The sequence below is a fragment of the Desmodus rotundus genome, chromosome 8 (genome assembly GCF_022682495.2).
Source record: "Desmodus rotundus isolate HL8 chromosome 8, HLdesRot8A.1, whole genome shotgun sequence".
Lineage (NCBI taxonomy): Eukaryota > Metazoa > Chordata > Mammalia > Chiroptera > Phyllostomidae > Desmodus > Desmodus rotundus.
Window position 1 is genome coordinate 102,782,710 of NC_071394.1, and position 26,324 is coordinate 102,809,033.

Consider the following 26,324-nt stretch of genomic DNA (forward strand, 5'->3'; position numbering starts at 1 on the left):
TTTTTAATTAAAAAAAAGGGTTTGTTTAATCAGTTTATGGAGAAAAAAAAGGAAGTAGTACAAGGTTGTGGAGACTCCAGTCACATGTTCCTTAGTCTCCTACCCTGGGCTGGGGGAAAGCCCGAGGCGCTCACAGCCCACGTGTTTCTTGCCCTAGGAATGTGCTCGGTACGACATTGGCTCTCAGCTTCACTGGTGCTGGATCTCCTTTTTCTGTTCTTAGTGAGGCGTGGTGGTGGGAAGGATTGTTTGGTTTTTATGATATTGCCTTCATCACAATCAGCACTCTTTTCAAACTGGAATTTTATTCAATTATGGAAATTTTTTAGCCATTCCCTCTCCTAAGCTCTCACTAGTTTTCTCATTCAGGAATTCCTCTCAGATGTGTGTTGAAATTTCTTAATCTATCCTCTATGACTCTCAACTTCTTATTCAAATTTTTTTATTTCTTCATCTTTTGGTGGTGCATTATATCTAATTTCTTTTTTAATTCACTCATCTCTCACCAGCTACTCTAGCCTGATGTGTATCCTACTTATAGTCTTTCTATTTCTAATAGCGATATTCTTCCTAATTACATGCTTATGCTCAATAATTTCCTGGTCTCGTTGCAAAAAATGCTATTCCTTCCTTACCTCTTCAATATGTAACATGATATGAAACCTAAAACTAATATCAAAATATTGTATCTGTCACTCATTGAGAGGACATAAAAAGGATTCAGTTGTAGGGCATTTTAAAGGATTCGTGAAGAGGATGTCTTCGGAGAGAGCTGTTGGAGTGCTCCACTTGTCATTGCTCCCAGGGAAGTGGTGAGAAGGGGCGGTTTATCTCTAAAACCCAACCTTAGGATTCTATGCAGAGAGCCTGATGTGTGTTCCCTGCTATTGGGGAACAAAAACAGTGCACATCAGGCTCATTTTGAGGAGGCCAAAGGGACTATGAATGCAGAGTAGACAGCATTGTCTGGGAAAACACGAGACTAAGAGGGAAAGCTGGAGCCGTGTGCTAGTCTGGATTCTCCAGAGAACACAACCAGCCATATATATGGTGGGGGTGGGGGGCAACTGGAGAATTATAAGAAATTGGTTCACACAGTGTTGGAGACTAAGAAGTCTCAAGATCTGCAAACTGGAGACCCAGGAAGATGAATAAGTGGGTCCTAGAGTAAATTAAGCCCAAAATATTACTGAAGGTAAAAATGACAAAACTGAAGCTGTCCTACTTTTGGCATATCATGAGAAGGCAGGGTTCTTAGAAAAAGACAATAATTCTTGGAAACATAGAAGGCAGCAGGAAAAGAAGAATATCAAATCTGAGATGGATTGACTCCATAAAAGAGCCATAGGCATGAGTCACAGGAGTCGAGCAGAACTGCTGAGAACAGGGCACTGTGGACATCAGTTTCATAGGGTCTCCAGGAGTTGGAGATGACCCAGTGGCACTTAACACACACAGCAGGGTCCTTCCTAAAGGGGACCTAGACTTCCTTCATTCAAGGAGTTCTAAGTCTGTAAACTGGCTCAAGTTTGGGAATTGACTGAAGGGCCATGACTGTCTGCTTTTATGATTTAAGTTAGACTTCTCCCTTGATCTAAAACTTTTCTGCTTACACAGAACAAGTAAAAATTTAGTAGGCTTCTAGGAACATTGTGACCAACTAGCCAATGCCATAGGTCTGTGTGAGTCAGACTGTTTTGACCACCACTCTGGCTTGGCTATCCATTACGCTACCTTGGCTATCCATGGCTAACCATGCCCACTGCCTTTGGTGGTTGAATGTCACCACCTGGCCCCTGGCACCCCAGATTCAGTCGCTCCCATTGTGTTCAGGTTTCTCAATTCAATGACTGCAGCTCCCACTGTTAGGTCTGGCCTGCAGAGGAGAGTGATCCCAGAGCCTCACACGTTTATTCTTTACAGTATTGGTGAAACGTGGGTCTTCTGGACCCTCCCGTGTGGGTGAGTAGGACTTAAATTACAAATCCACTCTAACATTCTCATCTCCCTAAGCCTTTGAATTCCTTCCTCTATATTAAGCCAGGGCAGGTCAGCCATATTTAATTTGCTCACTGTGGGCTGCTTTTTGGTCCACATTTAAGTCAACCAAACAAACTGCTAGAACCCTTGCTAACTCTTGAGCTGCAACAAAAACTCAGAATCTCTGTTTAGTATCATTATCAATAAATTTGACCTAATCCAACCTTATGTTTCTTCTACCATTATCTCACACCCTCAATTTCCATTCCCACACATATTTCTCTGATTTCTGCTTGTATAAATTCAAAAACTCACGCAGTTCTTTTGGAGTGTAGCATATCTCCTCAAGGGCAACACTTTGTACTTCATCTTTAGGGACCTGCTGGGACTTGAGCCTATGTATATGTCTATAAGCAAAGAGGGATGGTGGGAGTGAGTCCTGAGGAGAACCAGCATTCTCTTGCATGACAACTGCCTCAGAGAAAGCCATTACAGTTTCTTCAGTCGATGCAGGGTTAATTCCCTCGGTGGGGAATCCTTCCACTGCTTCCACTGGGAGGTAGAGAGGCCTCTTACACTAGCAAAGATGACTCATCAGAATTGAGGGGCTGAATGTTCCCAGTTTCGTCAGGGTCATTCCATGCATCTCCACTTCAACTTACAGGATCCCATTCTTTTCCCAACCGAATGCCCTCACATTAACAGTAGATACCCTGCAAGGCTGGGAGTTCGATTTGTATTGCATTTCAGCCAACCACAGGATGAGATTCTGCATTTGAGTTTCAGCAATCTCAGCCTACAGAAGATAAGAGTTTTCTTCAGGACACACAAAGGTCATTTATGTGGCATATGAGCTTGGAATTCAAATCCTGCGTTGACCCCTTTTCTTTTTCCCACTTTATCCAGTGACATTAGGAGCAGCCAACCAACCTCACTCTATTTGTTAGTTTTCAAATCTGTTTGAAAGCATTCTGTACACAGCCATCCAGATCCTTGCTTCTTATAAACAAAGTAGTTGATTGTTGATTAGGAGGATCCAACGGAGGTGTTTTGTGTATCTTGTATTGCCAAATCATGCCATAGACAATCAGTGCTCACTTTACTATAGAAATAGAGTCATTAGCATCTTTAAATCTATTCAGATTAGAGAACCAATTCCAGAAACCCCAGAATCAATTCAGAAAACTCATCCTTAAAACAGAACTCATTCTGTTCTTCTGGAACCACTCTCAATACCAAAATCTGTAATAGTCTGCTTTATATAGAAGATATATGTATTCCGAAACAGAATGTACAAAGAGAGATGTATTATAAGGAACTGGCTCATGTGATTATGGAGACATTTCCGGTGTGCTTTCAGTTCTGACATCTGCAGTTGGCAAACCAGAGACCCGAAAGAGTCAATGACAGAGTTCCAGTCTGAGCCTGAAGGCCTAAGAACCAAGAGAGCTGATGGTGTAAGTTCTAGTCTGAGTCCAAGTCTGAACTGATGTCCCTGCTCAAAGACAGTCAGGCAGAGAGAAAGAATTCTTTCTTACTCAGCCTTTTTTTTTTTTTAAGATTTTATTTATTTATTTTTAGAGTGAGGGGAAGGGAGAGAGAGGGAGGGAGAGAAATGCCAATGTGCAAGAGATACATCGACTGGTTGCCTCTGTCACACCCCCAACTGGGAATGTGACCTGCAACCCAGAAATGTGCCCTGACTGGGAATTGAACCAGCAACCTTTCTGTTCGCAGGCCAGTGCCCAATCGACTCTGAGCCACACCAGCCAGGGCTTACTCAGCCTTTTCATTTTACTCAGGCCTTTATGGGATTGGGTGAGGCCCACTTACAATGCGAAAGGCAGTCTGCTTTACTCAATCTACCAATTCAAATATTAATCTCATTCAGAAACACCCTCTCAGACATATGCAGAATAATGTTTATCCAAATATCTGGGTACCCATGGTCCAAACAAGTTGACACATGAAATTAACCATCACAAGTCAGAAAAATAAAATGCGTTGTCTCCACAGGAGTTACAGTCTGAGAATTTCAGCAGGAAGCCTTACAAAGAACTCACAAAATGCCCACAGGAGGAAGAATCAGTTTTAAACTGCAGTCTAAAACCAGCTTCACGCACACGGTTCCAATCCAGTAAGACCTCTCCTGACCCCCTTTCCTCTTCCTGTCCTAAACTCCAATCTCGGATAAGTCCACAAAGCAGCAGGGGAAGAAGGAGAAAGTAAAAAACAAGAGATGGAAACTGACCATACCCTTCCCTGCACTAAGGAAGACCACCTGCTGAAGAATTAAAACAGCTTTATCTCTCATAAGAGTTCAAAGTTTTCATTACTACCTGGGAATGGGCCATTTTAAGGGCAAAAGATTTATATGATCTGAAGAGAAACCAGAATATAGGCCATTTTAATTATGAATTGAAACTCTTGAGTTAAAGTGACTATAGAGCCTTCTACTACCCGGAAGTAACCAAAAAAAAGTCATCAATAGGCAACAAAACAGTATCTCTACTAGACAAATTTTAAGGGAAGGTAAGAGATATTTCATGAGTCAGTAGATTTTTAAATCATCCATTATTCCTATCTCTTTTGTTATGAATTCCTTTGTTTCTTGAGTCTGTGGTATATGCCTAATGATGAATTTTGTCATGTCCTTCATCATTTTTGTTTCAGAAGCTCATTCTACAGGGGAGTGTTTTCCATGAACAAGTCCTTCCATGTAGGAACTGTTACAGCTGCCTTAGCACATTCTTCCCAGTTTGCACATTCCGGACTCGGTCTTACATTATGGAGTTGGACACGTTGCTCTCAGAAAACAAAATCCCTGATGCTGTGGTTCTGTGCAGGACCGGCCCAGTTCCCATTTTTTACAAAGATGTCCCTTTTTCCTTCTGCACCGTGGGCAAGCAGCACATTTCTGGAGGGTTGTCAGCCTCCATCCACTGGATACACGAGACAACCAGCCCCAGCCCCAGCTTCATGTAGTGGCATAGGGCCATTGTCCTGCCAAGCATGCAGTATACTCATCTGCAATCCCACATGAGCTTTGCAACCCAGCCTATGTATACGCAGTTCCTCTACCCCTTGGATACACATCATCAGCTTGCTCTGAAGATTTATTCTTCATTATTGGTCCACAAAGATTGTGTGTGTGTGTGTGTGTGTGTGTTGTCTATCATACCTCTGTGTTTGGAGGAGTTTATGAAGAGGATTTGATGTGTGTTCATTCTACCATCTTGATCAGACATCTTTCAGTTATGTCTCAGACACCACTGGTCTAGACAAGCAAGACACATGGACCAGCCCCAAGTCATCTCACTTGTCTTTCAGTAGAGTGGACAAGCTCATTTCCAAAGTGGCAACATTTAGAAGTCTAAGAGGGCAGCAATATAGGAGTACTCTGTACTTGCTCCCTCCCATGAGCAAATATACACACACAGAGAGCAGTTATTCGTGTGAGACAACTGAGGGCTGAATGAACAGTGTCTGAACAAACAAGAGAAAGAGAACAAGCAGAGGATCCTGGGAAGCCTCCCCAGAGCCATGGGAATTCTCCAGGCCCAGGAGCCAATGAGAGGTGAGCACCATTGCTTACATCCCCCTCCACTTCAATAGGTGGGCTGAGCTCTATTCAGGTGCTTTGGCCTACCTGCAAGATCACTGCAGCCCATTCACAGCTACATTGCTCAGAGCCTTTTGCCTTCAAAGAGAACAAGCAGAACAACTGAGCATCACCACACCCGGCCTCCCCCCCTCCAAAGATTCTCCAACCCAGTAAGCCAGTGCCCCAGGTGCAGTAAGCTCTAGCCAGCTTCCCAAAACTCCCCAGTACATAAAGCCTGTACAGAGGTCACGTCTACACAAGACCACTTTCTGTACAACAAACAAGAGAGAGAGGTTGTATAGAGAAGGTTGGGGAGCCACAGGAGCTCTGCAGGGACTATAGGAACTCTCCTGGTTTGGAGATGCAGTGAGCGCCATTATTTACACCTCCATCGGGTGTGGGGGAGCTCTATAAAAGCTCTCTGACCTACCTGCAGGGCCTCTGCAGCACTCATTCCCAGACACAGCACCCAAGTCCATTTCGGCCCAAACAAAGCAAGCAAGCAGGATCAACAGAACATTACTACACTCACCTGGCCCCCTACTTGAAGCTGCTCCTAGTTAGTAGGCCAGTGACCCAAATGCCTTAGGATTGTCTTCGCCACCCCAAAGTTAAATTTCTCCTTCAGAGTTTAAAACTTTGTTCAAAAGGGGAGGAAGGAAGGAAGGAAGGGAGGGGGAAGGGAAGGGAAGGGAAGGGGAAGGGAAGGGAAGGGAAGGGAGGGGAAGGGAAGGAAAGGAAAGGAAAGGAAGGGGGGAGGTAGAAGAGGATAAAGAGGGGATAAATGATGATGGAAGGAGACTTGACTTGGAGTGGTAAACACTCAATACAATATACAAATGACGTATTGTAGAATTGTATACCTGAAATCTGTTTAATGCTATTAACCAATGTCACCCCAATAAATTCAATAAAAAGTAAATAAAAATTAAAAAGATATAAAATTTTCTACAATGTGCTAGAAAGAAAAAAAGAAAGAAAGAAAGAGAATTGAAGGAAGAAAAGGAAAATAAAGCCCTGGCTGGTGTGGCTCAGTGGATTAAGTGCCAGCCTGCAAACTGAAAGTTCACCAGTCTGATTCCTGGTCAGGGCATGTGCTTGGGTTGCAGGCCAGGTCCCCAGTGAGGGGCGTGTGAAAGGCAACCAACCTATGTTTCTCTCCCTCTCTCCCTCCCGTCCCTTCTCTCTGAAAATAAATAAATAAAATCTTTAAAAAGAAGAGGAAGAAGAAGAAAGGACAGACAAATCCTTTTAGCTGACAAAGAAATTATCTCATAAAACTGAGCTGCTTACAGTTACACAAATTTAAACTTGAGCAGCCACTTGCTGCCATCTGCTAAATTAAAACTCTTCATTTAAAATCCAGTATTCTTCCACTCCATCGTCCGTCCACAATCTGGGCTTAATGTGAGGAGAGGGGACTATTCCATCTTGAACTACTTCCGATTTCAAGACTCAAAAGTGAAGCTGAGACAGTGGTAGGTTACCTTCAGTGAAACAGGCCTCACCTGAAAAAGCCCTTCAACATGGTTAACATAGGTGGGATGACATCAAAGGGCCTTAGTTCTGGGGCATGACCTCCTAAGGCTAGAAATCCAAGTTGATGTTTGTAGGGTTCATCTTACACTGAAGCAGTTTGGTAGAAGACTTACTGACTCCTCCCAGAAATTTGGAGGTGCGTGGGCCCCAGTGTAGCTAAGTGGTTTAAGTACAGGAGGAAAATGTGGGGGTTCTGCGGTTTGTACAGGCACTCATTTTTCCAACAACCAGGTTTTAAAAAGTGATTTTTAAAAATTTCCCTGACGGGGTCCACCGGAGGGATGAGGGACATATACCTCCCCCACAGTAGGAGAGTTTGTGCTTTTGCCCTTGGGGGCTTTTTGCACGTACCTGAGCTTGGCCCACCAAGTTCAGTTTTTTCTCCAAGGTCCTTGATGGGGTTTTACAGCCTCTGCTGGGCTTGCTGCCTCTCGCTGAGGGAGGCAGGAAGGGCTGTGTCTTCCTTTTTGAGCCTCCTGGTCCCACATGTGCGTGCTTCCACCTCTGGCAAGAATGGGGTTTTCCACATTTTGTTGTTAGGTGCTTGGGGACCTGAAGCCATGAGCCAGCAAGAGAAAACTGTGATATTAGGTCAGCTCTTGTATTGCATTTCCAAATTTCACAGGTTGGGTGCCACAGTGGTCTAACAGGACTTCCTGAGGAACACCCCCAGAAACTCAGTGTAGCCCAGGGATAGGCTAGATATAGGGCACATAGTGGCAGGGGTGAGAGGGGGGCTTTTTTAAAGAGGTATTTAAGGGCAGCACAGAGGGAAGAAAAACGGACAGGTGAGTGAGGTAGGGGTCAAAATCCCCTGCCTGGAGAAAGAGCCATGTGAGCAGAATGAAGCCCCAACTTTCAGATGAGCACGAGTGAGGAGATTGTGGCCACTAAACTCTAAATCCACTAAAGACAGTGCAAGTTTGTGAGGGGACACTCCCGTGAAGTTTTGTAATGTAATTGAGTTCTCATTCTAGGATATTTGTCTGAGCTTTTTCTTTCTCCAGGAGGCCCCAGGCGTTCCTCAGGGAGTGAGAACAGAAGAAGGAATTTTCCAGCATCCAACACAAGGTGGCGCCAGACACTCGTGGACGCAATGAGATCCTCCCTTCCAGGTGGGCTCTAGAAGCTGGCAAACAAGGAAGTGAGTCAGACCATTGAAAGGAAACAGAGATCTGCACCCACAGAAAGCCTGAGGAAAACTAAGGCACACAAAAAATAAAGGGGAAAATGTTTTAAGAGATGCGGTGGAGTAGCACAGAGGTTAGGCTGATAGATAGTCTACTATCCCTCTGTAGAAGGATCTTAGAAGTTAGCGCGAAATCCCTGGCAGGATGAGAGATGAGCAGGTGCAGAAAGATTGCAAGTGGAGGAGCCCATGAGGAGGCTGGTGCTGGCGTTCAGGCAGCCTGGGGTCGTGGCCTGGGCCAGGAAATGGTGGTGGTGGAGAAAGATACCTCCTGACTGGTGTATTTACATTTACTAGTATTCTTCATTGATACAGTGAGTCAATAAGCCCAACACTATTGAATAATAAGACCTCGTAGAAATGCATTCTATTCGTCTTTTTTGAGAATTCTTTGGATTAGCATTTGCTCTTTTTGCGCCTCCTTGTGGACTCATGACTCTTCAAATGGATTGTGTCAACTGAAGTCAGCCAAGATTCTCCTTTTAGATTCTCCTGTTGGGGATTTTGCTCATTGGACCCTGGCAGTTGTTCCCTGAAAGCAAGACTAAGAAAGCTTGGTTTGGTCCCGGGGTCAGGCATCCTCTACTGGGTTGAGCAATAGCAAGGAGTGCAGGACACAGTCAGTCTTCATTGTCGTCCTGTTGTAGTTAATTGTGCTGCCCCTTTTTCCTGTTAAAGTGTCCCAGAGGGGAGGAAAGAAGGCCTGGAGTGTCAGAACATAGTGCTCCAGGAGAGAGGAGGACGTCACCAGCTACAGAGAGGGCACCCTTCTCCTATGGGGACTTGTGTAATGTCTGGTGTATGTGTGGGCCTCAATGAATACATGTTGGGGACATGTGAAAACAACAGAATAACCAAGAGAACTTTCTATGTACCTATATATGTCAGCAAGAAAGAATGGATGGGCACTAACGATGAGAGAGTCTCAAGCAGAGGGAAGTCACGGGTCATTTCTGAGTTCTGGGCTTGGACAGGTGACAGAGGGACAGTGGCCAGGTGGAGGGAAGAGGGTAGAAGGAAAGGGATGATCAGTGTAGTAGTATAGTCTTTATTTTTGCAAACTGAAAGTATGTCTACAGTTTAAGCCAAATATAAAATTAACAAATATTCTTCATAAAGAGTCAAACAACACAGAAGCATACAAAATGGTACAAAAGGAAAAGATCTTCAGTGAACTCATCTTCCTAGAGAGAGCCCATCCTTTGAAACCCACCAGGTGGAGAGAGGGTTGTCGGCCTCTGTCTTGTAGGAGGAAACACCTGACTGAGGAGATTAGATCATTTCTGCCACAGAGCTGGCTGGAGGGGGACGGGGAAGAGGGCGTGGAGACAAACCAGCTCAGAGGCTCCAGAGCTGGGAGAGGTCAGGGCTAAGGGAGGCACAGGCTTTGCCCATCTATCCCTTCACCCCTCAAAAAACTTCCCCTCTCCATTCCTCCTCTGACCTTTTCCTCTCCTAAGGGAGGAGAGCAACAGGAAGAGGCTTCCAGAGGTAGGCCATGGAGCTAGGGACACCATGAGTGACCTGTTTTAAGGAAAAGAGGTCTCCAAAGGGATTTCCTGTGAAGCAAGGCCTCCAGGAAGACCCAGGAGCACCCTGACCAGGTAAGGCTTTGGCCAGCTACCTCAGGTGGGGTTCTCATGTGGTCAGAGACTGCCCCCTTATTATCCCCATGCCCACCCCGGACCTAGGGTCGCCCCACACCTTCTGACCAAACGTTGTCTTCAGGGGCCTCTCAGGACTCAAGGTTTTTGATGTAACTAGAACCCTAAACACTACTTATTTTGGAAGGAATAAACCCAAAAGATTATCCAAGGTCACCCCTTTTTTATTTTTAATTCTATACTTTAACAACTCTACAGGAAAAAGGAACACGGCAAATATCCCACTTCTGACATCCCTCTGCATCGCCATCTCATCATCCGTGTACATTTTAGCTGCTGTCTTCTATGTCACACACAATTCAGCCTTTATAGTATTTTGTGTCCCCACAGCTTTCTTGCACATCCCAGTTTCAGTGGGGCTGTGGCCTCCCTCTCAGTCACTGTAGAGCAGGCTGAGCCCTTCACCTCTGCGCAGGCATTTGGCTTAAAGTGAAATCAACACCATCTCACCCATCCTTCCTTTCCTTTTCAGGCTTCCTCTAGGAAAAAGGGATTTCCAAGCCAGCTGGTGTATAGTCTCTGATCATTCCTGTTATACTTTTACATGCTGCTCTCCAGAAAAGCTGAACCAATCACAATGTACAGTGCCACCAATTTCCCTACAGCTCTGCCAGTGCTGGAGATACATACACATATAGTGTAACAGTTAATCCCCTCATTTTATAGATGAGAACATTGAGGGCCAGAGAGACAAAGTCGCTTTCCCTCAGCTAGGGAAACTAGGTTACTCAGCTAGTGGATGGCAGATAGAGCCAGTTCTATGGGCATATATCCTGCCCCTCCTCAGGGCTTTGTCTGCCAAACCGCTCTGCCTCTGACAGTTGCTTCGAGAAACGGATGTTGAAGGCTCTTCTGACTTCTTTTGTCCTTGGAGGAAAACAGAGACACAGCCTTTCCCCCTCACGGCGCCTGTGTCACACAGACCAGGTTGCTCAGCTTCATCTGGGCGCTCCCCCGAGCCTACTAGATCCAGGTCCTGAAGAGTTCCTCAGGGTGCAGCACGGTCGTGGCACAGGCTTCCACCTCCTCCCTTCTGCAGCTGATTAACTTCTGGGGCGAAGAAGTGATTTTCTGAAAAATAATTTCCATGAATATTTATTAGATGAATAGTAGTACCAAAGTAGTAGCTATTGCAGAGACTATCACAGAAATCCCAATTGTGTGATTAATTAACTTTCAAGCAACAAAAAAGCCCCAAAACAATTCTAACTCCTAGACCAGGGGCTTCCAACGTTTACTGAGATGTCTCCCAGTTCACTGAGCAGCAGATCTGTTCGGACTCTGCTTTATCAGTGCCTGGGATTCTGCCCCACAAATGCCCAGAATGTAATTCTGGTCAAAAAATCTAATGCTTTTCTAGCAGAGAGCTCTAAAAATAATAACCTGGTCTGAGATGCTCCACATACCATACCTAGCATGGTGCCCAGTCCAGAGACAGTACCCCTGAAACACAAGTCCCTTCCCAATTCATACTCCCTGTTCCTGCCATCTTCTCCCAGTGGTCCCATTACATAGTCATAACTGGCTGTAGAAATACAGGTGCCAACTTTTCGGAGAGACCCTCCCCCCAACCATTGCTTGCGTGCTCATCCCCACCAAATTCACTAGGTTCTTCTGCAGTTATCTCCCCTGGCCCTCCCCTCCATCACCCCAGAGTGGCACGTGAGCACAGATAAATAGGCACAATGGTTTCCTCCACCTCAGTCCCCAGGAGACATCAGCTTCATAAAGTCAGTTACCCTTGATCATAGTTTGTAAAGAGGCAGCTTCTTGCCCAAGAAGAGGGCTTCTTGCCTAAGAGAGAGGGGATCTCTTTTAGTGTCCTCTGGCGAATCACAGGAAAGGACAATGTACAAGCAGGGCTCACTGAGTGCGGTGTCTCTGTGGAACCCACCACCAGTTCACTGCTGCTGGTCCAGGAGACTCTCAGGACACTGGCTACCTAACTCTGCAGTGGTTAGACTTGATTGTTTCTTTAATCCTGGAGCAGCATTGTCCAATAAAAATGTAACGCAATTTAAAATTCTCTCGTAGCACATTTTAAAAAGTAAAAAGAAATAGGTAAAATTAAATTTAATAATATATTTTATTTAAAATAAATATTATTTCAACATGTAATTAATACAAAAAATTAATAAAATATTACATATTCTTCCTTTGAACTGACTCTCTGAAATCCATTGTGTATTTTATGTTTATAGCACATCCTAGTAGGGACGAGCCACTTTGCAAGTGCTTAACAGTCACATAGAGCAAGTGGCTACTGTATTGGAGAGAATAGTTCTAGAACATTAAAGTAAAATAGTGTAACCTCAGAATTTCAGAAGGTGCTAAACTATTGTCCCACAGGTTAAAGTAAACTTTAAGTAAGGTTCAGCTCATATATATATATATTTTTAGTTTGAATTAGCTTTCAATGTTTAAAAATCAGGAGATTTCTCATGAAAGTCTGGACTTGTTTGTTTGTTTATCATTGAATATTTGAACATCTTGTGGCGCTGGCTCACATACATTCCCTATTGGCAGCAACCTGCTGGCACTGAGAAGCAGCTGCCTTCTTTAGCTGGAATATGTTTGCCATGGTCCCCACCATCTAGCCTTTCTGAATCACATTCATTGCACTGCACACTCCTTCCTTTCCCTTTTTTTCCTTCCTTCCCTCCTTCCTTCCTTCCTTCCTTCCTTCCTTCCTCCCTTCCTCCCTTCCTTTTTTTTCTTTCAACCTACGTGGGCCTCAGAGGCATCTGATCTCAGAAACTCCATTTTCTACAAAGCACACAAAGTCATGCTTGGGATGGTCCACTGAAGAACGACTAACTTGGGGCCATTTTTATGCTGGCTACCCACATTACAGCAGGAAGAGACAGAGTAAAGTGGGACATAGAAAGGAAAGGAAGACCCTTTAGCACCAAGGCCTCCATAGCCATGAAGCAATTGTGGATGAAAGACAAGGAAAAGAAATTATATTTTAAAATAGGGAATATATACTGAGAAGTGTTAGTATAATTTTCCTTGCATATATATTTCTGCTTTAGAATGTTACTTGGTGATATCAACTTGAATGCAAAGACATTTTTTTTTATTGTTCTATTACAGTTGTCCCAATTTTCCCCCATTGCCCTTCCATTCCCCAACCCCCGCCCCATGTCCCCACCTTGTTGTCTATGTCCATGGATCATTTATACCTGTTCACTGATTAGCCCTTTCCCCCTTCTTTCCCTCCTTGTGCTCTTCCCCCTTCCCTCTGGCCGATGTCAGTCTGTTGCTTGTTTCCATCCCTCTAGTTCTATTTTGTTCATTCATTTCTTTTATTCATTAGTTTCCTCTTTTAGTTGAAATCATATGGTATTTGTCCTTCATTGCGTGGTTTACTTCACTTAGCATAATGCTCTCCAGTTCCATCCATGCTGTCATGAAGGGTAGGAGCTCCTTCTTTCTTTCTGCTGCATAGTATTCCATTGTGTAAATGTACCACAGTTTTTTGATCCATTTATTTACTGATGGGCACTTAGGCTGTTTCCAGCACTTGGCTATTGTAAATAACACTGCTATGAATATTGGGGTGCATAGGTTCTTTTGAATTGGTGTTTCAAGATTCTTAGGGTATAATCTCAGCAGTGGAATCACTGGATCAAAAGGCAGTTCCATTTTTAGTTCTTCGAGGAAATTCCATACTGTTTTCCACGGTGGCTGCACCAGTCTACATTCCCACCAACAGTGCACCAGGGTTCCCTTTTTCTCCTTATTCTTGCCAGCATTTGTTTTGGTTGATTTGTTTATGATGGTCATTCCTACCAGTGTGAGGTGGCATCTCCTTGTGGTTTTAATTTGCATCTCTCTGATGACTCGTGATATTCAGCATTTTTTCAAATGTCTATGGGCCCTCTGTATGTCCTGCTTGGAGAAGTGTCTGTTCAGGTCCTTTGCCCATTTTTTAATTGGGTTGTCTTCCTGGTGTTGAGTCTTATGAGTTCTTTATATACAGGGTCCAGCACAAATAATGCCCCTTTTTATCATAAAATCTTTTATTACAAAATCATAAGTATGTAATTCTGTAACATAACAATATCACACTCAAGCACACCATATGGCATTTTAGGTGAAATGTTCAAATTAAAACTATAAATTATTACACCCATTATATTACCCTACCAACCTCAAGCAGGCATTACTTCTGCCAGACCCTGTATTTTGAAGATCAAACCCTTGTCCGAGGTATCATTGGCAAATATGTTTTCCCATACGGTCAGTTCCCTTTTCATTTTGATGATGTTTTATTTAGTGGTGCAGAAGCTTTTTAATTTGATATAGTCCCATTTGTTTAGACTTTTTTTTATTTTAAGATTATTTATTTATTTTTAGACAGAGAGGAAGGAAGGGAGAAGGAGAGGGAGAGAAATATCAATGTGTGGTTGCCTCTTGAGCACCCCAACCGGGGACCTGGCCCACAACCCAGGCAAGTACCCTGACTGGGAATCGAACCAGCGACCCTTTGGTTCTCAGGCTGGTGCTGAATCCACTGAACCACACCAGACACGGCTAGTCTTTTCTTTATTTCCCTTTCCCTAGAGGACATATTGGTGAAAATATCTGAAGTTTTACTGCCTAAGTTTTCTGCTAGGACTTTTATGGTGTCACGGCTTATGTGTTAAGTCTTTTGTCCATTTTGAGTTTATTCTGATGTATGGTGTAAGTTGGTGGTCTAGTTTCATTTTTTTGCACGTACCAGTCCAGTTCTCCCAACACCATTTGTTGAATAGGCTATTTTTTACTCCATTTTATGCTCTTGCTAAATGCAAAGACATTCTTAATGGTATATTTTAGAGGGCAACCATCACCAACTGTAGAATTATAGATGTATACAAGATATATTTAATCCAAACAGATAAATTAAACATTTACAAACTCAATAGGGCTTTTAAAAGAATTGTCAAGGATTTCCACTTGGTAATTTTCTATGGCTTAATAGGAAAGATGTGTGGATTTTGCAAAGATGGTTGGAAGTTGCTTTTTAACAGTTTGGAAGGTTATCTATAACTAACGCAAATGTGAAGTGCAGCTACACTATACTAAAGTCAAGGCTGAGAGAGGGAGAGAAGGCCGTGGTGATAGACAGCTCCAGAATCTGTTTGGGATTTAATAGACACTAGTGATCTACTTCTCACACAGCATATGGGAAATGTATATACTCAGAAAAATTTTCCACTTAAAAAACCGAGGGAGAAATAGCCCAGGCCAGTATGGCTCAGTTGGTTGGAGCATCGTCCCATAGACCAGAAGGTCACAGGTTTAATTCCCAATTAGGGCACATACCAAGGTTTCAGGTTCTATCCCGGTTGGGATGCATAGGAGAAGGCAGTCAGTCCATGTTTCTCTATCTCTATCTCTATCTCTATCTCTATCTTTCTCTCGCCCTGCCTCTCTCTCTAAAAGCAAGCAACCAAAAGTTGACACTTGGAAAAAGGGAATGTCACTAGGTGAGTTTCCCATTGTTTACAGTTCCTTGTCTGAGGGCAGGTCTCTCTTGGTGCCATGAATAATGACAGTTTTACTGGTTTGAAGAATCAGAAAACAAATATTGGGTGAAACACAAAAGTTAGAAAATGACAGGACCAGAGTTAAGTGTTAATGGACTAAACATTCCAATTAAATGACAGCGATTGTTGGAATGAATTCATTCTTTTTAAAGGCTAACGATATGCTGCTATAAGAGACACAATTTAAGTATGAGGACACAATAAGTTTAAAGTAAGAATATGGAAAGAAGATAAACCATACAAACAGTAAACAAACCAAAAAAAGGTTACATTAATATCAAAGTAAGGACAATTGCCAGAGATAAAGAGGGATAGTTCACGATGATAAAAGGCCCAATTACTCAGGAAGATGTATCAACTATAAATATGTATACTCCTAAAACAGAGCTTCAAAATACATGAAGGAAAAATTGACATAAGAGGAGAAACAGACGCAGCCACACTCATGTCAGGAATTTTGACTGCAGGAATGCTTGCAGGCAGTTCCAGCTCTCCTTGCTTCTGGGAAGCTGACTGCGAACTCCCTCCTCGCAGGAGACAGCTGTGAGAAATCTCTGAGGTTTGTTTTGTTTGTTGTTTTGTTTTGTTTTTGCGCTGCTTGGTGTGTTGAGGTCTGGGGGAGGGGCACAGGAGGCAGCCAGATGGAACGTGGGGGCTGCTGCTGGAGGCCTGCTTGTGCTTCTCCCTGACACCAGCATGGGCGCACAGGACCTGCCCCCACCAGAGAGCTTCAGACCTGCAGACCAGTGTCCTCAGGAGTACAATAAGAATCCTGGGCTTGCAAAGGACTGAGAAAACAGATGGGGACCCTAACTTTTGGTAGTTACTAGGCAGGTCCAGATTGTTCCCAGCCCCCAGCCAAAGGCAAAGAACAGTCTATGCTCCCACATTCACACCCACGCACTTTACCCTGAGAGCCAATGAGGTTCTTGACAGGAGAATTAAATAAGTTGTGTCAGAACAAGTTACTGGATGCAGCTGCTGTTATAATCATGGGAATGGGCCAAGAACGCTGGGCAGGCCGGTCTGGATGGGTGAGACTGGGCCTGACTCTGAACTGCCAAGCACCAAGGCTGTGCAACACGCCCACTCCCTTGGCCGTGCCAGGTCCTGGGGGCAAGCAGCAGTGGCCTGACTGAGGAAGGTCCCCACTCCCTGGAGAAGGGAGGTCTCTCCCAGCCCATCTAATTAGAAGTGAAGTCCTGTGCATGCCCTTCTGCCCTCCTTGCGCAAGTGCCTGTCAACCAGGAAACTGTGTGCCCACACCCAACTGAGCCCAAACTACGTCTGGTCAGCATCACACTGAAAGGAAAACGGGACACTCTTACCAAGGTGTCGGGCAGCACCACCGCCGGGCAGCAGGAGTACCGGAGCAGCTGGCCCGTCTTCCAGATGGAGAGCAGCACAACCACGAGGATCAGCACAAAGCCAGCGAATGCAATCAGGGCCAGTACCAGGGGGAGGGTCTCTTCTGCAAATGAAATGATAAGAACAGGCTTAAGAGACACAGTGAAGATGAAATCTCCAATCCGGGGCCTCCCTCACTTTGCTGGAGTTGGTTCTGCACATGGGTAAGACGGCAGATACCAACATCCTGAGATTTGATATACGCCCTCGTGACTAAAATTACCACCGTTAAAACCATTTTTCTAGAATCCAAATTAAGGCTTGGTTTCCAGAAAGCCCCAGGGAAGATTAAAATCTTTTTTCTTGGGAAAGGGGAGGAGCATCAGCTGTTAAGCCCCCAGCCATGTTGAACCTGGGGCCACTGCCAGGAGGAGGGCAGAGTGCCAGGCCCCCCGGCAGTAGGAGGGGGAGGTGCCGAAAAAGAACAGTGAGGAATGGAACTGGGCAGTAACTGAAACAAAGTGTGTTTTACAATTTGCTTCTAGCTCTGATTCATCTTATGGAAGAAAATACTAAGTTCAGAAAACAGTCACATAATAACTATCATATATCAAGCCCCTACTATGGTTAAGTGACTTACCCCGGGTCACACATGTAGGGCTGGCTCCCAAACCTGCCGTCATTCTACTAAGTAAATGGATCAGAAAATACCAAGTGGGAGCATCTGGAGATGTGCAGGGGGGATGGGTTATTTTTCCATCTTGTAACCTCAAGGAACTCCATTAGGCCCTCTAGGCGGAATGGCTCACCCGCTGTGTGAAAGGCGGCACAGCCAGTGAGGCTGCAGAGAAGCTGGCAGCCTCACACATGGGCCAGGGGCACTGCACTTTGTTTCAATGCTTTCGGAAAATATTTTGGCAGTACACATCACGAGATATACAAATAAATGTTCACAGCCTTTCATCCACTTTTGTGAGTAGATTCCAAAAAAATAAGTAATTCCAAGAAAGGAAACAATGATATGCATAAAGCAGCTCACAGCAGCATCTGCTCTCATCAGCCTCATAACCAGTCTCATCTCTGCCCAAAGCCACACACCTACACCTCCCCCACCTCCTGCCATGCTGTGTATTTTCATCATAGCACGTACCACCAAGGGAAGCTATCTCATTTGTTTACTTGTCTGTAGCCTGTCTCCCCAACTAAAAGGTAAGCGCCCTGAGAGCAGGGACTTCCCTGCTGTATCCCAGGGACTCGACCAGCACGTGGCTCATAGTCAATGCTCCATAAATATTCATTCAATGAATCGATCAATCAATCAATGACCATCATCTTCAAAAGCAAATGGAAATGACCTAAGGCATGGAGATGACTTACATACCCCCAAATAGAAGATGACTTAATTTATTACGGGACATCAGTATAGTAGGTTAAGAATTCAGCTATTTAAATGGGTATTAGGATGTATGCAAGATTGTTCCCTACAGCATGGTTTGCAGTAGCAAAGACTGGAAAGCACAAAATATGCCCTTTGACAGAGGGACAATTACATATATTTCGGTACATACATACATTGGCTCATCGTGCATTGTCTTTTCAAAGGAGGTAGTTCCATGTGTGCTGACAGGGAAGATGTTCACAATATACCACTAAGTGAATGTAAGAAACAAACAGAACAGTAGGCAAAGCACAGACCCACTTGTGCCTCTGAGTATTGGTATCACATAGTAACTAGCAGGTCAAATGCCTAACTTGCCAAAATAAGCCTCCTCAGTGGAAAACATGTACCTCTTACTTTATATACTTCTGTGTTGTTTGAATTTTTTAACAAGATTGACTTACACAGTCTCAAACAGTAGTACAAAATGGCAATCCAAAAAGCTGCTTGGGAAATGTGATGGATGTCTGTGGAAAAGCAGGCGCAAAGCATATGTGCAATCCACCTGCCACGTGTGTCTACACATGGTACACATGGGCAGGGATGGCAGGACAACACCCCTTTGGAGAGCAGTTGGGGGCAGCAGTCAGAATTCAAATGTGTTTGCCTCTGACCAAGCAACTCTACCTCCAGGAGTTTACCCTTCATGTATACCAGCAAAACGATCTATGTGAACTAACTAAGGCATTGCCTGCAGTAGCAAAATACTGGGGAGGTGGGGGAGGCAAATGCCCATCAATAGGAAGCTAGTTTAATTAGTTATATACACAAAAGGGAATACTACATAGCCATAAAGAAAGATGGGGAAGTTCTGTATAGATACGGAAAAGTCTATGAGATACATAAAGTGGAAAAGACAAGACCCAGACTAGTGCAGAGAGTACGCTGCCATTTGTGCTAAAAAAGAAAGACGGAACAGAGAGCTTCCGTGTGTAGCTTATATTTTTTGAAACTTATGAATGTACTAAATACTCAAAATAATAATTACTTAGTTAAAGGCTAGAAAGTTATATACAAAAATGTCCCTAGTGGTGTTTGAGTGACAGAATCAGGAGATGTGGAGTTTTGTTTTGTTTCTTCACCAAGGGTTTTTGAACATTGTGGGGTTTTAGACCCTAAAAAATTTCAAGGGCAAAAAAGTAAGTCAAACAAGAGGAGTCTGTTGACTTCCCATAGGTCCCTCCTAGTTGAAAGCAGCTGTGATATGCAATGGTCTGACTCTCAAGCTCCTGACTGCCTCCCCTGCAGCTCCCCCCGATTCACCTGATAAGTCAACCATGCCACATCTGGCCTCAGTCCTCGGGACCTTTCAGGGGAAAGTGTTCCAGACAGCTGCTCAAGTGACCCCACCCAGCCCCAGGATGGACTCTCCCCTATAGTCCTAGAGTGAAGCATGCTTTCACCACAGGAACCCATCCAGACTCAGGAAGCAGGTCAGCGGGACCAGGGGAGACTGAGAGCCAAAGAAACCCAGCAGGCAGTGGAGCATCCTTCAGGAGGTACTGTCGCCTGTTCAGGACTTCAGGGAAAAGACAGGTCATCCTTACCTTGTACCTTGATGCATTCTGCCTGGCTGAAGGCACTGTGCCTCCCGATGGCCTTCACAAATGTCTGGGCCTTCACACAGTACACAGCCCCGGGCTCCATGGTTTCCAGGTGCACTGGAACGCCCCTGCTCCTCACTATTTTGACATGTTCCTTTAGGAGAGCAGAAAACAGTTACACACTAAGGGAAGCAAGACAGGAAAGGGAGAGACGAGCCAGGGAAGGAAAGCGGCAGATATTTCCTTTCCAGGCCGCATACAGAATATTCCTTCTCATTCATTCATTCATTCATATTTGTTTATTATGCACCTACTATGTGCCAAGCACTGTTGTAGGCAATGCTCTCATGGAGTTTACGTGGGAGAAGACAGACAATATGTAATATTTATCAGGTGGTAGTAAGAAAAATGAAGCAAAGCAAGAAGGTGAAGTAATGAGGACTCACTAAACAGAATGGCTGGGGAAGACCTCTCTGATAGGATAACGTGAGCAGAGAACTGAAGGTTAGAAATATGACTGAGCCAGGGCGGGGATGAGTGCGCAGGAGCAATGGAACCAATGGGCAGTGCCTCCTCACACATCCATCCATCCACCTGTCTGTTTATCCATCTGCACATCCTTTCACCCCCTAAGGCCTGTGCTCCATGTCTGAGCCTGTAAAGGCTTGTTTGGGCCAAGCTCAGATGACTCAGGGTGCATGCTCCTCTCCCAGTTACCAAGGGTGGAGAGAGGGCTCCATCCCAGAGAATCTGAGGGAGCCACATGCTCCCTCCTGCCCAGGTCCTGATCTGCACCCCACACCACTCCACCTGCCTGGCTGGCAGTGCCATGTCTTACCACTGGGCCCTGACCCAGAAGGAGTAAATACTGGAAACCATTGTTAATGCCCATTCCACCTACCCATACCACCTTCCAGGGGAAGCTACTCAACCTACTGCCCCTGTTGTGTAGGTACTGGGACATGTGCCCTGTTCCCCAAGGCAATGCTGTGAGGTCAGGGGTACCCCTGGTCTCAGAAGGGTCCAACAGAGAGCAGCCAGCAACCTGTAACCCCTAAGCTTAGCCTGATAAGATAAGCAGGACCAATCAGATTTCCTCTCTTGGGATTTGGTCTTGTCAATATCTGGAGCTAGAAACAGGGACAAAGGGAAGAGGACACAGTGAGGGGGTGTCACGCCTGAGAGGACTCGAGGGGCAGGTCAGGCACAGCCACGGGAATGAGTAGGAAGGAGTGATGAGGAGTCAGGGCCTGGGAGTAAGCTGAGGAGAAGGCCACAGAGAGAGTGCAATAGAGAGGACCCACCAGAGGGAAGCAAGGACTCCACAGGCAAGGGTTCTTGGGTAAGGAGGCCATGCTGCAGCCTGGCTCTGGGCCAGCTCTCTCACAGATTCTGTGAGAGCTCCTTATTGTACTATATTAATCCCTATGATAAAGTCTACTTTTGTTTGTGCTGACTGGGGTGGGCCCTGTCACCATATCAGCTTGCACAGAGCTTCCACAGCTCTGACTGTTCCCTAGTTCCTGCTCAAGCTCCACCTCTTCTTCTGGTGTGGCTGCTCCTGTGTGACCATTCCCTCTGGGAGAGCTGACCTCCCACCCACCCCAGCATGTAGCAGCTGTCCCACAGGGAGGGGCAGCGCCCCATCTAGGCATTCTGTGTGATCCACTGGCTCATAATTAGGGAAATCCAGAAGCCAGTTCTTGGCTCTCTGCCCTGACTCCTGCACCCTGCCCAGATGCACACCCTAAAGAGGCTTGTGCCGGCCTCGTACACTTTTGAAATCATCTAGTTGATCTGGAACACCCTGGTCTGCTGCACCTAAACATGCCAGGGAGAGTGCTGAGAAGGCAAGCTGATAAGGGGAAAGAAATGCATTGAAAAGGTATTATGGATCCCAGTATGTCAGAGTTTACAGCAAGAAGGCAGTCCCCATACTTCAGTAAATCTGGCCTGAGAAGGCACCCAGCCAAGGCCTGGGCTGGAACCAAGGCAATTCTTTGAAGAAGAGGCTACTGAGATTGTCAGCCTACTCCCATCTCTTCTTTCCCACACTTCACTTAGGCCTGGTCATCCTCAGGCCACTCCACGCAGTAAGCACTGCAGGCGCTGGCTTCTCTCCACCACCTCTCACAGGCCTATGACTCCTTCCCCAAAGTCTGACTCAAAGGCCAAGGCCAGAAGTCTTACCTTAGCACCAGGCTCCCTCCTCCAGTAGGCCACGAGGAACTCAAACTGGGGCCCCAGGTCTTCCAGCTTAATAACCAGGTGGAAGCCATCCTTGGTGACCTCCATTCTAGGTGGGGTTAGAATAGCTGTTGGCAAGACAAGAGGCGAATCAAAGCCAGCCCCAGACAGGACTGATTTCTGTTCTGGGAAACTATGACCAAGTAATTGGTGGAAACATGCCAGGCTCCTTGGAAGGGAGGGGGCTGGATGTAGCTCCACAGCACGTAGAAGCATGTCCACCAATACTCTCCTGTACCCGGCAGGTGCTCAGTGAGTGCTCTTTAAATAATGAGAAAGTTTTTTCAAAAGATGAAGATTACTACAATTCACATGGATTGGTAACATGAACTGGCTGCTGACAACTTTCAAACATCTGCAAATCAGCAGCCCATGAATGGACCATTCTATTCTCAGCCCAAGAATTCTTCATTTCAGATCCTTAATGGGGGATGCTGGAAAACCAGAGGGTTTGACAAATTCCAGTAACCAACTCTAGAAATTACAGCACAAGCACAAACACTATCTTTCGCATTTCTAGATCCTAAACAGATTGCCCAGCAGTCTCCATGGACACTTTCCCCTTGGCAGACCAAGAACAGAAGGGCCCAGGCAGGCAGTCTCTAGTCCCTAGCCAGTGATGATGGATCCATACTTGCCTCTCAGATCCAGACACTGCAGGACCAGAAGGGCTCCCTGATTGTTGGCAGTGGCTTGAGAAGTAGAGTGGAGTGTGTTCTGGGCCAAATCCCCCTGCATTGAGGTCAGTGGACACTCACTCAAAAGAAAGTCATTTCCTGCAGGGAATTTTCAGAGAGCAAAACATTTCCTGACATTTGAAAAGCTGCCTGGACAGGGGACAGGGGGACTTGGGAAGTCAGGGACCAACTGTACAAAACATACCCAGTTCAGAGGCTTCAAATGAGCACACAGCACCAATAGTACTACCTCTGAAACACCTCCAGAAGGAAGACAGATGTTTGACTCCTCCAGTTTTAGGTCAAAAATGATTAGAATTGTATCCTCCAATCTCCATCTTTATTGAGAATAGAATTAGAAAAAATGACCTGAAGTCATTTCAGTTCAGAGAATATTTTGACAGTGTTGGAGCAGGAACCTCTGCCCTATGCACTCTACATATTCATTTAATCCATCCAGCAAGTCTGAGAAAGGAAATAATGCAGCTGTTCTACAGACAATGTAACTGAGCCTCAGAGAGGTTAAGTGACTCTCCCAAAGTCACACAGTTAGCGGCCACAATTTGAGCCCATGTCTTTCCCAAGCTTCTAGACTCTGCTCCGTGGGATATTTAGACTCTGTACTCATGGATCTCAAATCTGGATGTTCTTGCGAATAACCTGGGGAGAATTTTAAACTCCCAGTGAACAGGATGCACACAGACTATTTAAACCAGGCTCTGGGGATGTGCCCCAGACATACGTGGTTCTAAAGCTCCCCTGTGACTTGATGTGCAATCGAGGTTAAGAACCTCTGCTCTCAAAAAAGGCTTCTGTGTAAGAATAGATCTTTTTCAGAGCAGCTTTATTATTTTTTTTCCAGAGCAGCTTTAAAACAAGACTTTTCATATGTTTGGGGAGAAGTCACATTGGCTTTTTCAGAAGCAAAGGAACAGACTTAATGCCCTTAAGCGTCATGATTCCATCCCAGCTCTGTAGCTAACTCCACCTGCACAGTGGTCACACAGGACCACATCTTCCACCTTCTGGGGCAGGTACAGAGACTCCTGTTCTTCAGCTCCTCCTGCAGCAAAACTTTTTCCTGTTTATAATGGCCTTCTCAAGCACAAATTGTTACTGCACAAACCCCCACCCACACAGTTTTGTAGGCGCTTCCTTATCTCCCTCTGATCTATGCCTTCCTTTCCAACAGCTGCCAGGCCCCAGCAATGGTCTTGCCTGGAGCCCTGTGCTCCCAGCAGCCAGAGGGAGGGGCTGCTGGGTGATACCTGGGCACTGTGCGCAGAGGCAGAGGCAGAGCTGTACCCTGCTCCGGTGCCCCTCAGCCACCCCCAGTGCCTGGAACTGGAATCCCACTCCTTCTACTAGATCCTCCCAGTACCTGGGCAGAAAATCTCACATTCTGCATCAAAATTCCTATTGGTATCATAATCCAACAGTCCCATTCCTGCCCTACCTCTTCCTTCCTCTGCTCTAGCTCTCTACTTAGACATACCTAGGGCGATAATAATAATAATACTTAACAATAGCTGAGTACTGTAACAGGATAGCACTGCATTGAGCTTTTACACATTTTGTCTTGTATAGTTCCCACAAGTATGCTTTGAGGCAAACAGGTGCCGTTCTTACAGATGAGGAGGCAGGGAGGGGCCCAGTAATCAATGGCTGAGCTGGATTTGAACCACATCCATCTGACTCTAGAGGGCCAACTTCCCCTTCAAATCTGTCTTCCCCTTCCTCAACCCCTTCCAGCTTGGGCTCTCCACCACCACCACCACCACTTTCTAAACCCTCCTGATTTCTATCCAACTTCATACACTGCCCGGTAATGTCTGACTCATCCCATTACTGTCCATGCTGCTCCAAACCTTCCTTTGCCCTCACAGCTGATGATCTGCCACACCAAGAAAACAAGAGGTTACCAAGGCCTTTCCCTTACCTCTCTTGCAGCTTCAGACTGATCACATTATCACCCACACCTGTCTCAGAGGGGGGATCTGCTTTGTTCCTTCCCACCTCCACTCAATCCTCCACTTAGCAGCCTAACAACCATCCCCACTGTTCCATGAAGCCATTTTCTCAAGGACACATTTAGGGACCTCCTTTAGGCCTATCAGCAGCTCTTCTATTCTCCCATCCATCCTACTGGTACCCTTCCCTCTACCTGCTTTTTAAACCCTGAAGTTTCCCAGGATCCCATCCTGAGTTATCTTTGTTCTTATATCTTGTCCCTGGACAATTGCATCTGCCCCAAAGCCTTTAGCTATTAACTTTGTTCTGTGTGTCTGGCCTTGACCTATCTGAGTCCCAGGACCTGATTTCCAGGTGCCAATCAGACATCTTGGCATGATATCTTGTAGGAATCTCTATGTCAAAGAGCCCAAAGCCAGAAGTGTCTCCTATTTCTCAAGACTGGTTGAAGCCACCTTGTTGGGAACCACCCTGCCTGGTTTCAGAAGCTGTAACCCCCATAGCTAAGGCTGAGTAAAGAGACCTTGGGACCATAAACTACTAAGGAGACAAAGATTATCTTCCTGGTAGGGGCATCGCCTCTGCCCCCTTTTACTTCACCCTGCCTGGCCCTGGGCGGGTGATTGGTTAGCCAATGCCAGGTAAGATTCCTCAAGGGAGGGATGACCTAAGACAGACACAGTCATGAAGGGGCCCTCAGGGAAGGACTTGGGGGCTATAGAAAAAGGAGGTGATGGACCCTCACCCCTCGGCTTTGACATACCCTGAGTCCTCATTCTGTCTGAAAGAAGTCTCCTAATCTCTTGGCTGCCTTACTTCCCCGGCCTGACTTAAGCCTGAAACAATGCTGGAGGGTGGTGCAGCCCTGGTCAGCAATGGGTGGTTACCTGGGGGTGATCAGGCCTAAGAAAGAATGCATAAAATCCTGTGAAAACTGCTTTGCTAAGAATGTCCTCAATTTTCTGATAAGGGTCCACGCATAAAATGAGTTTGTTTCCCAAAGTTTTATGGCCCTTTAGCTAACTGACCCTGACTCAGAATAAGCCCTCAGAGTTCTTTGAATGTTATCGATTGTTTGATCATTACTGTCTGACAATGATGAATGAAGACCTTCCTTGAGGTATGCTCCCAGAAAAGCAATAAAAGCCAATCCAGGCAAGGGTCAGGGTGCTCTCTCACTTAGAGAGTGGCCATGTCATCCCTTTTTCTCCACAGGACTTCTGTAGTCCCTGTGAATTTGTTCGCCGCATCCACAACACCATGGACACCGCTAGTCGGAGTCCACATTACCTCCTGGGCTCTCTGCCTTGGATGACGTTCTCGCCATCCCCAGTTGGAAGCTGGACACCATCATTGTCTCTCCCAATGACTGGTCCTCAAGCTCTGTCCTAACTCATCAATGACTCAATTTTGTCCTCTCCTACCCATCCCTTCCCCCTCTACTGGGCTCAGGACCCCCTCCTCACTCTTCCCCTGTTGACCTACTCTTGACCTACTCCAGTTCCCTTTTGCATAACAGCCAGAGTGATTGTTCTGTAAGACAAACCTGGCCTAGACACTCTCTTTTTCCATGATTTCCCTCTACTG

General features: G+C 45.5%; 1 protein-coding gene across 1 annotated transcript in view; it reads right to left on the reverse strand.

Annotated features, from left to right (window-relative positions):
• Positions 1-9,346: 9,346 nt before the first annotated feature.
• IL20RB (interleukin 20 receptor subunit beta) overlaps positions 9,347-26,324 on the reverse strand; it is a 31,085-nt gene continuing 14,107 nt past the window's right edge. The window contains exons 4-7 of the mRNA XM_024566237.4: positions 22,033-22,157; positions 19,846-19,996; positions 16,842-16,984; positions 9,347-11,047 (exon numbers count right to left, since the gene is read on the reverse strand). Coding sequence (XP_024422005.3) covers positions 10,940-11,047; positions 16,842-16,984; positions 19,846-19,996; positions 22,033-22,157 — 527 coding nt within the window. The 3' untranslated portion in view covers positions 9,347-10,939. The remainder of the gene's footprint in view (positions 11,048-16,841; positions 16,985-19,845; positions 19,997-22,032; positions 22,158-26,324) is intronic.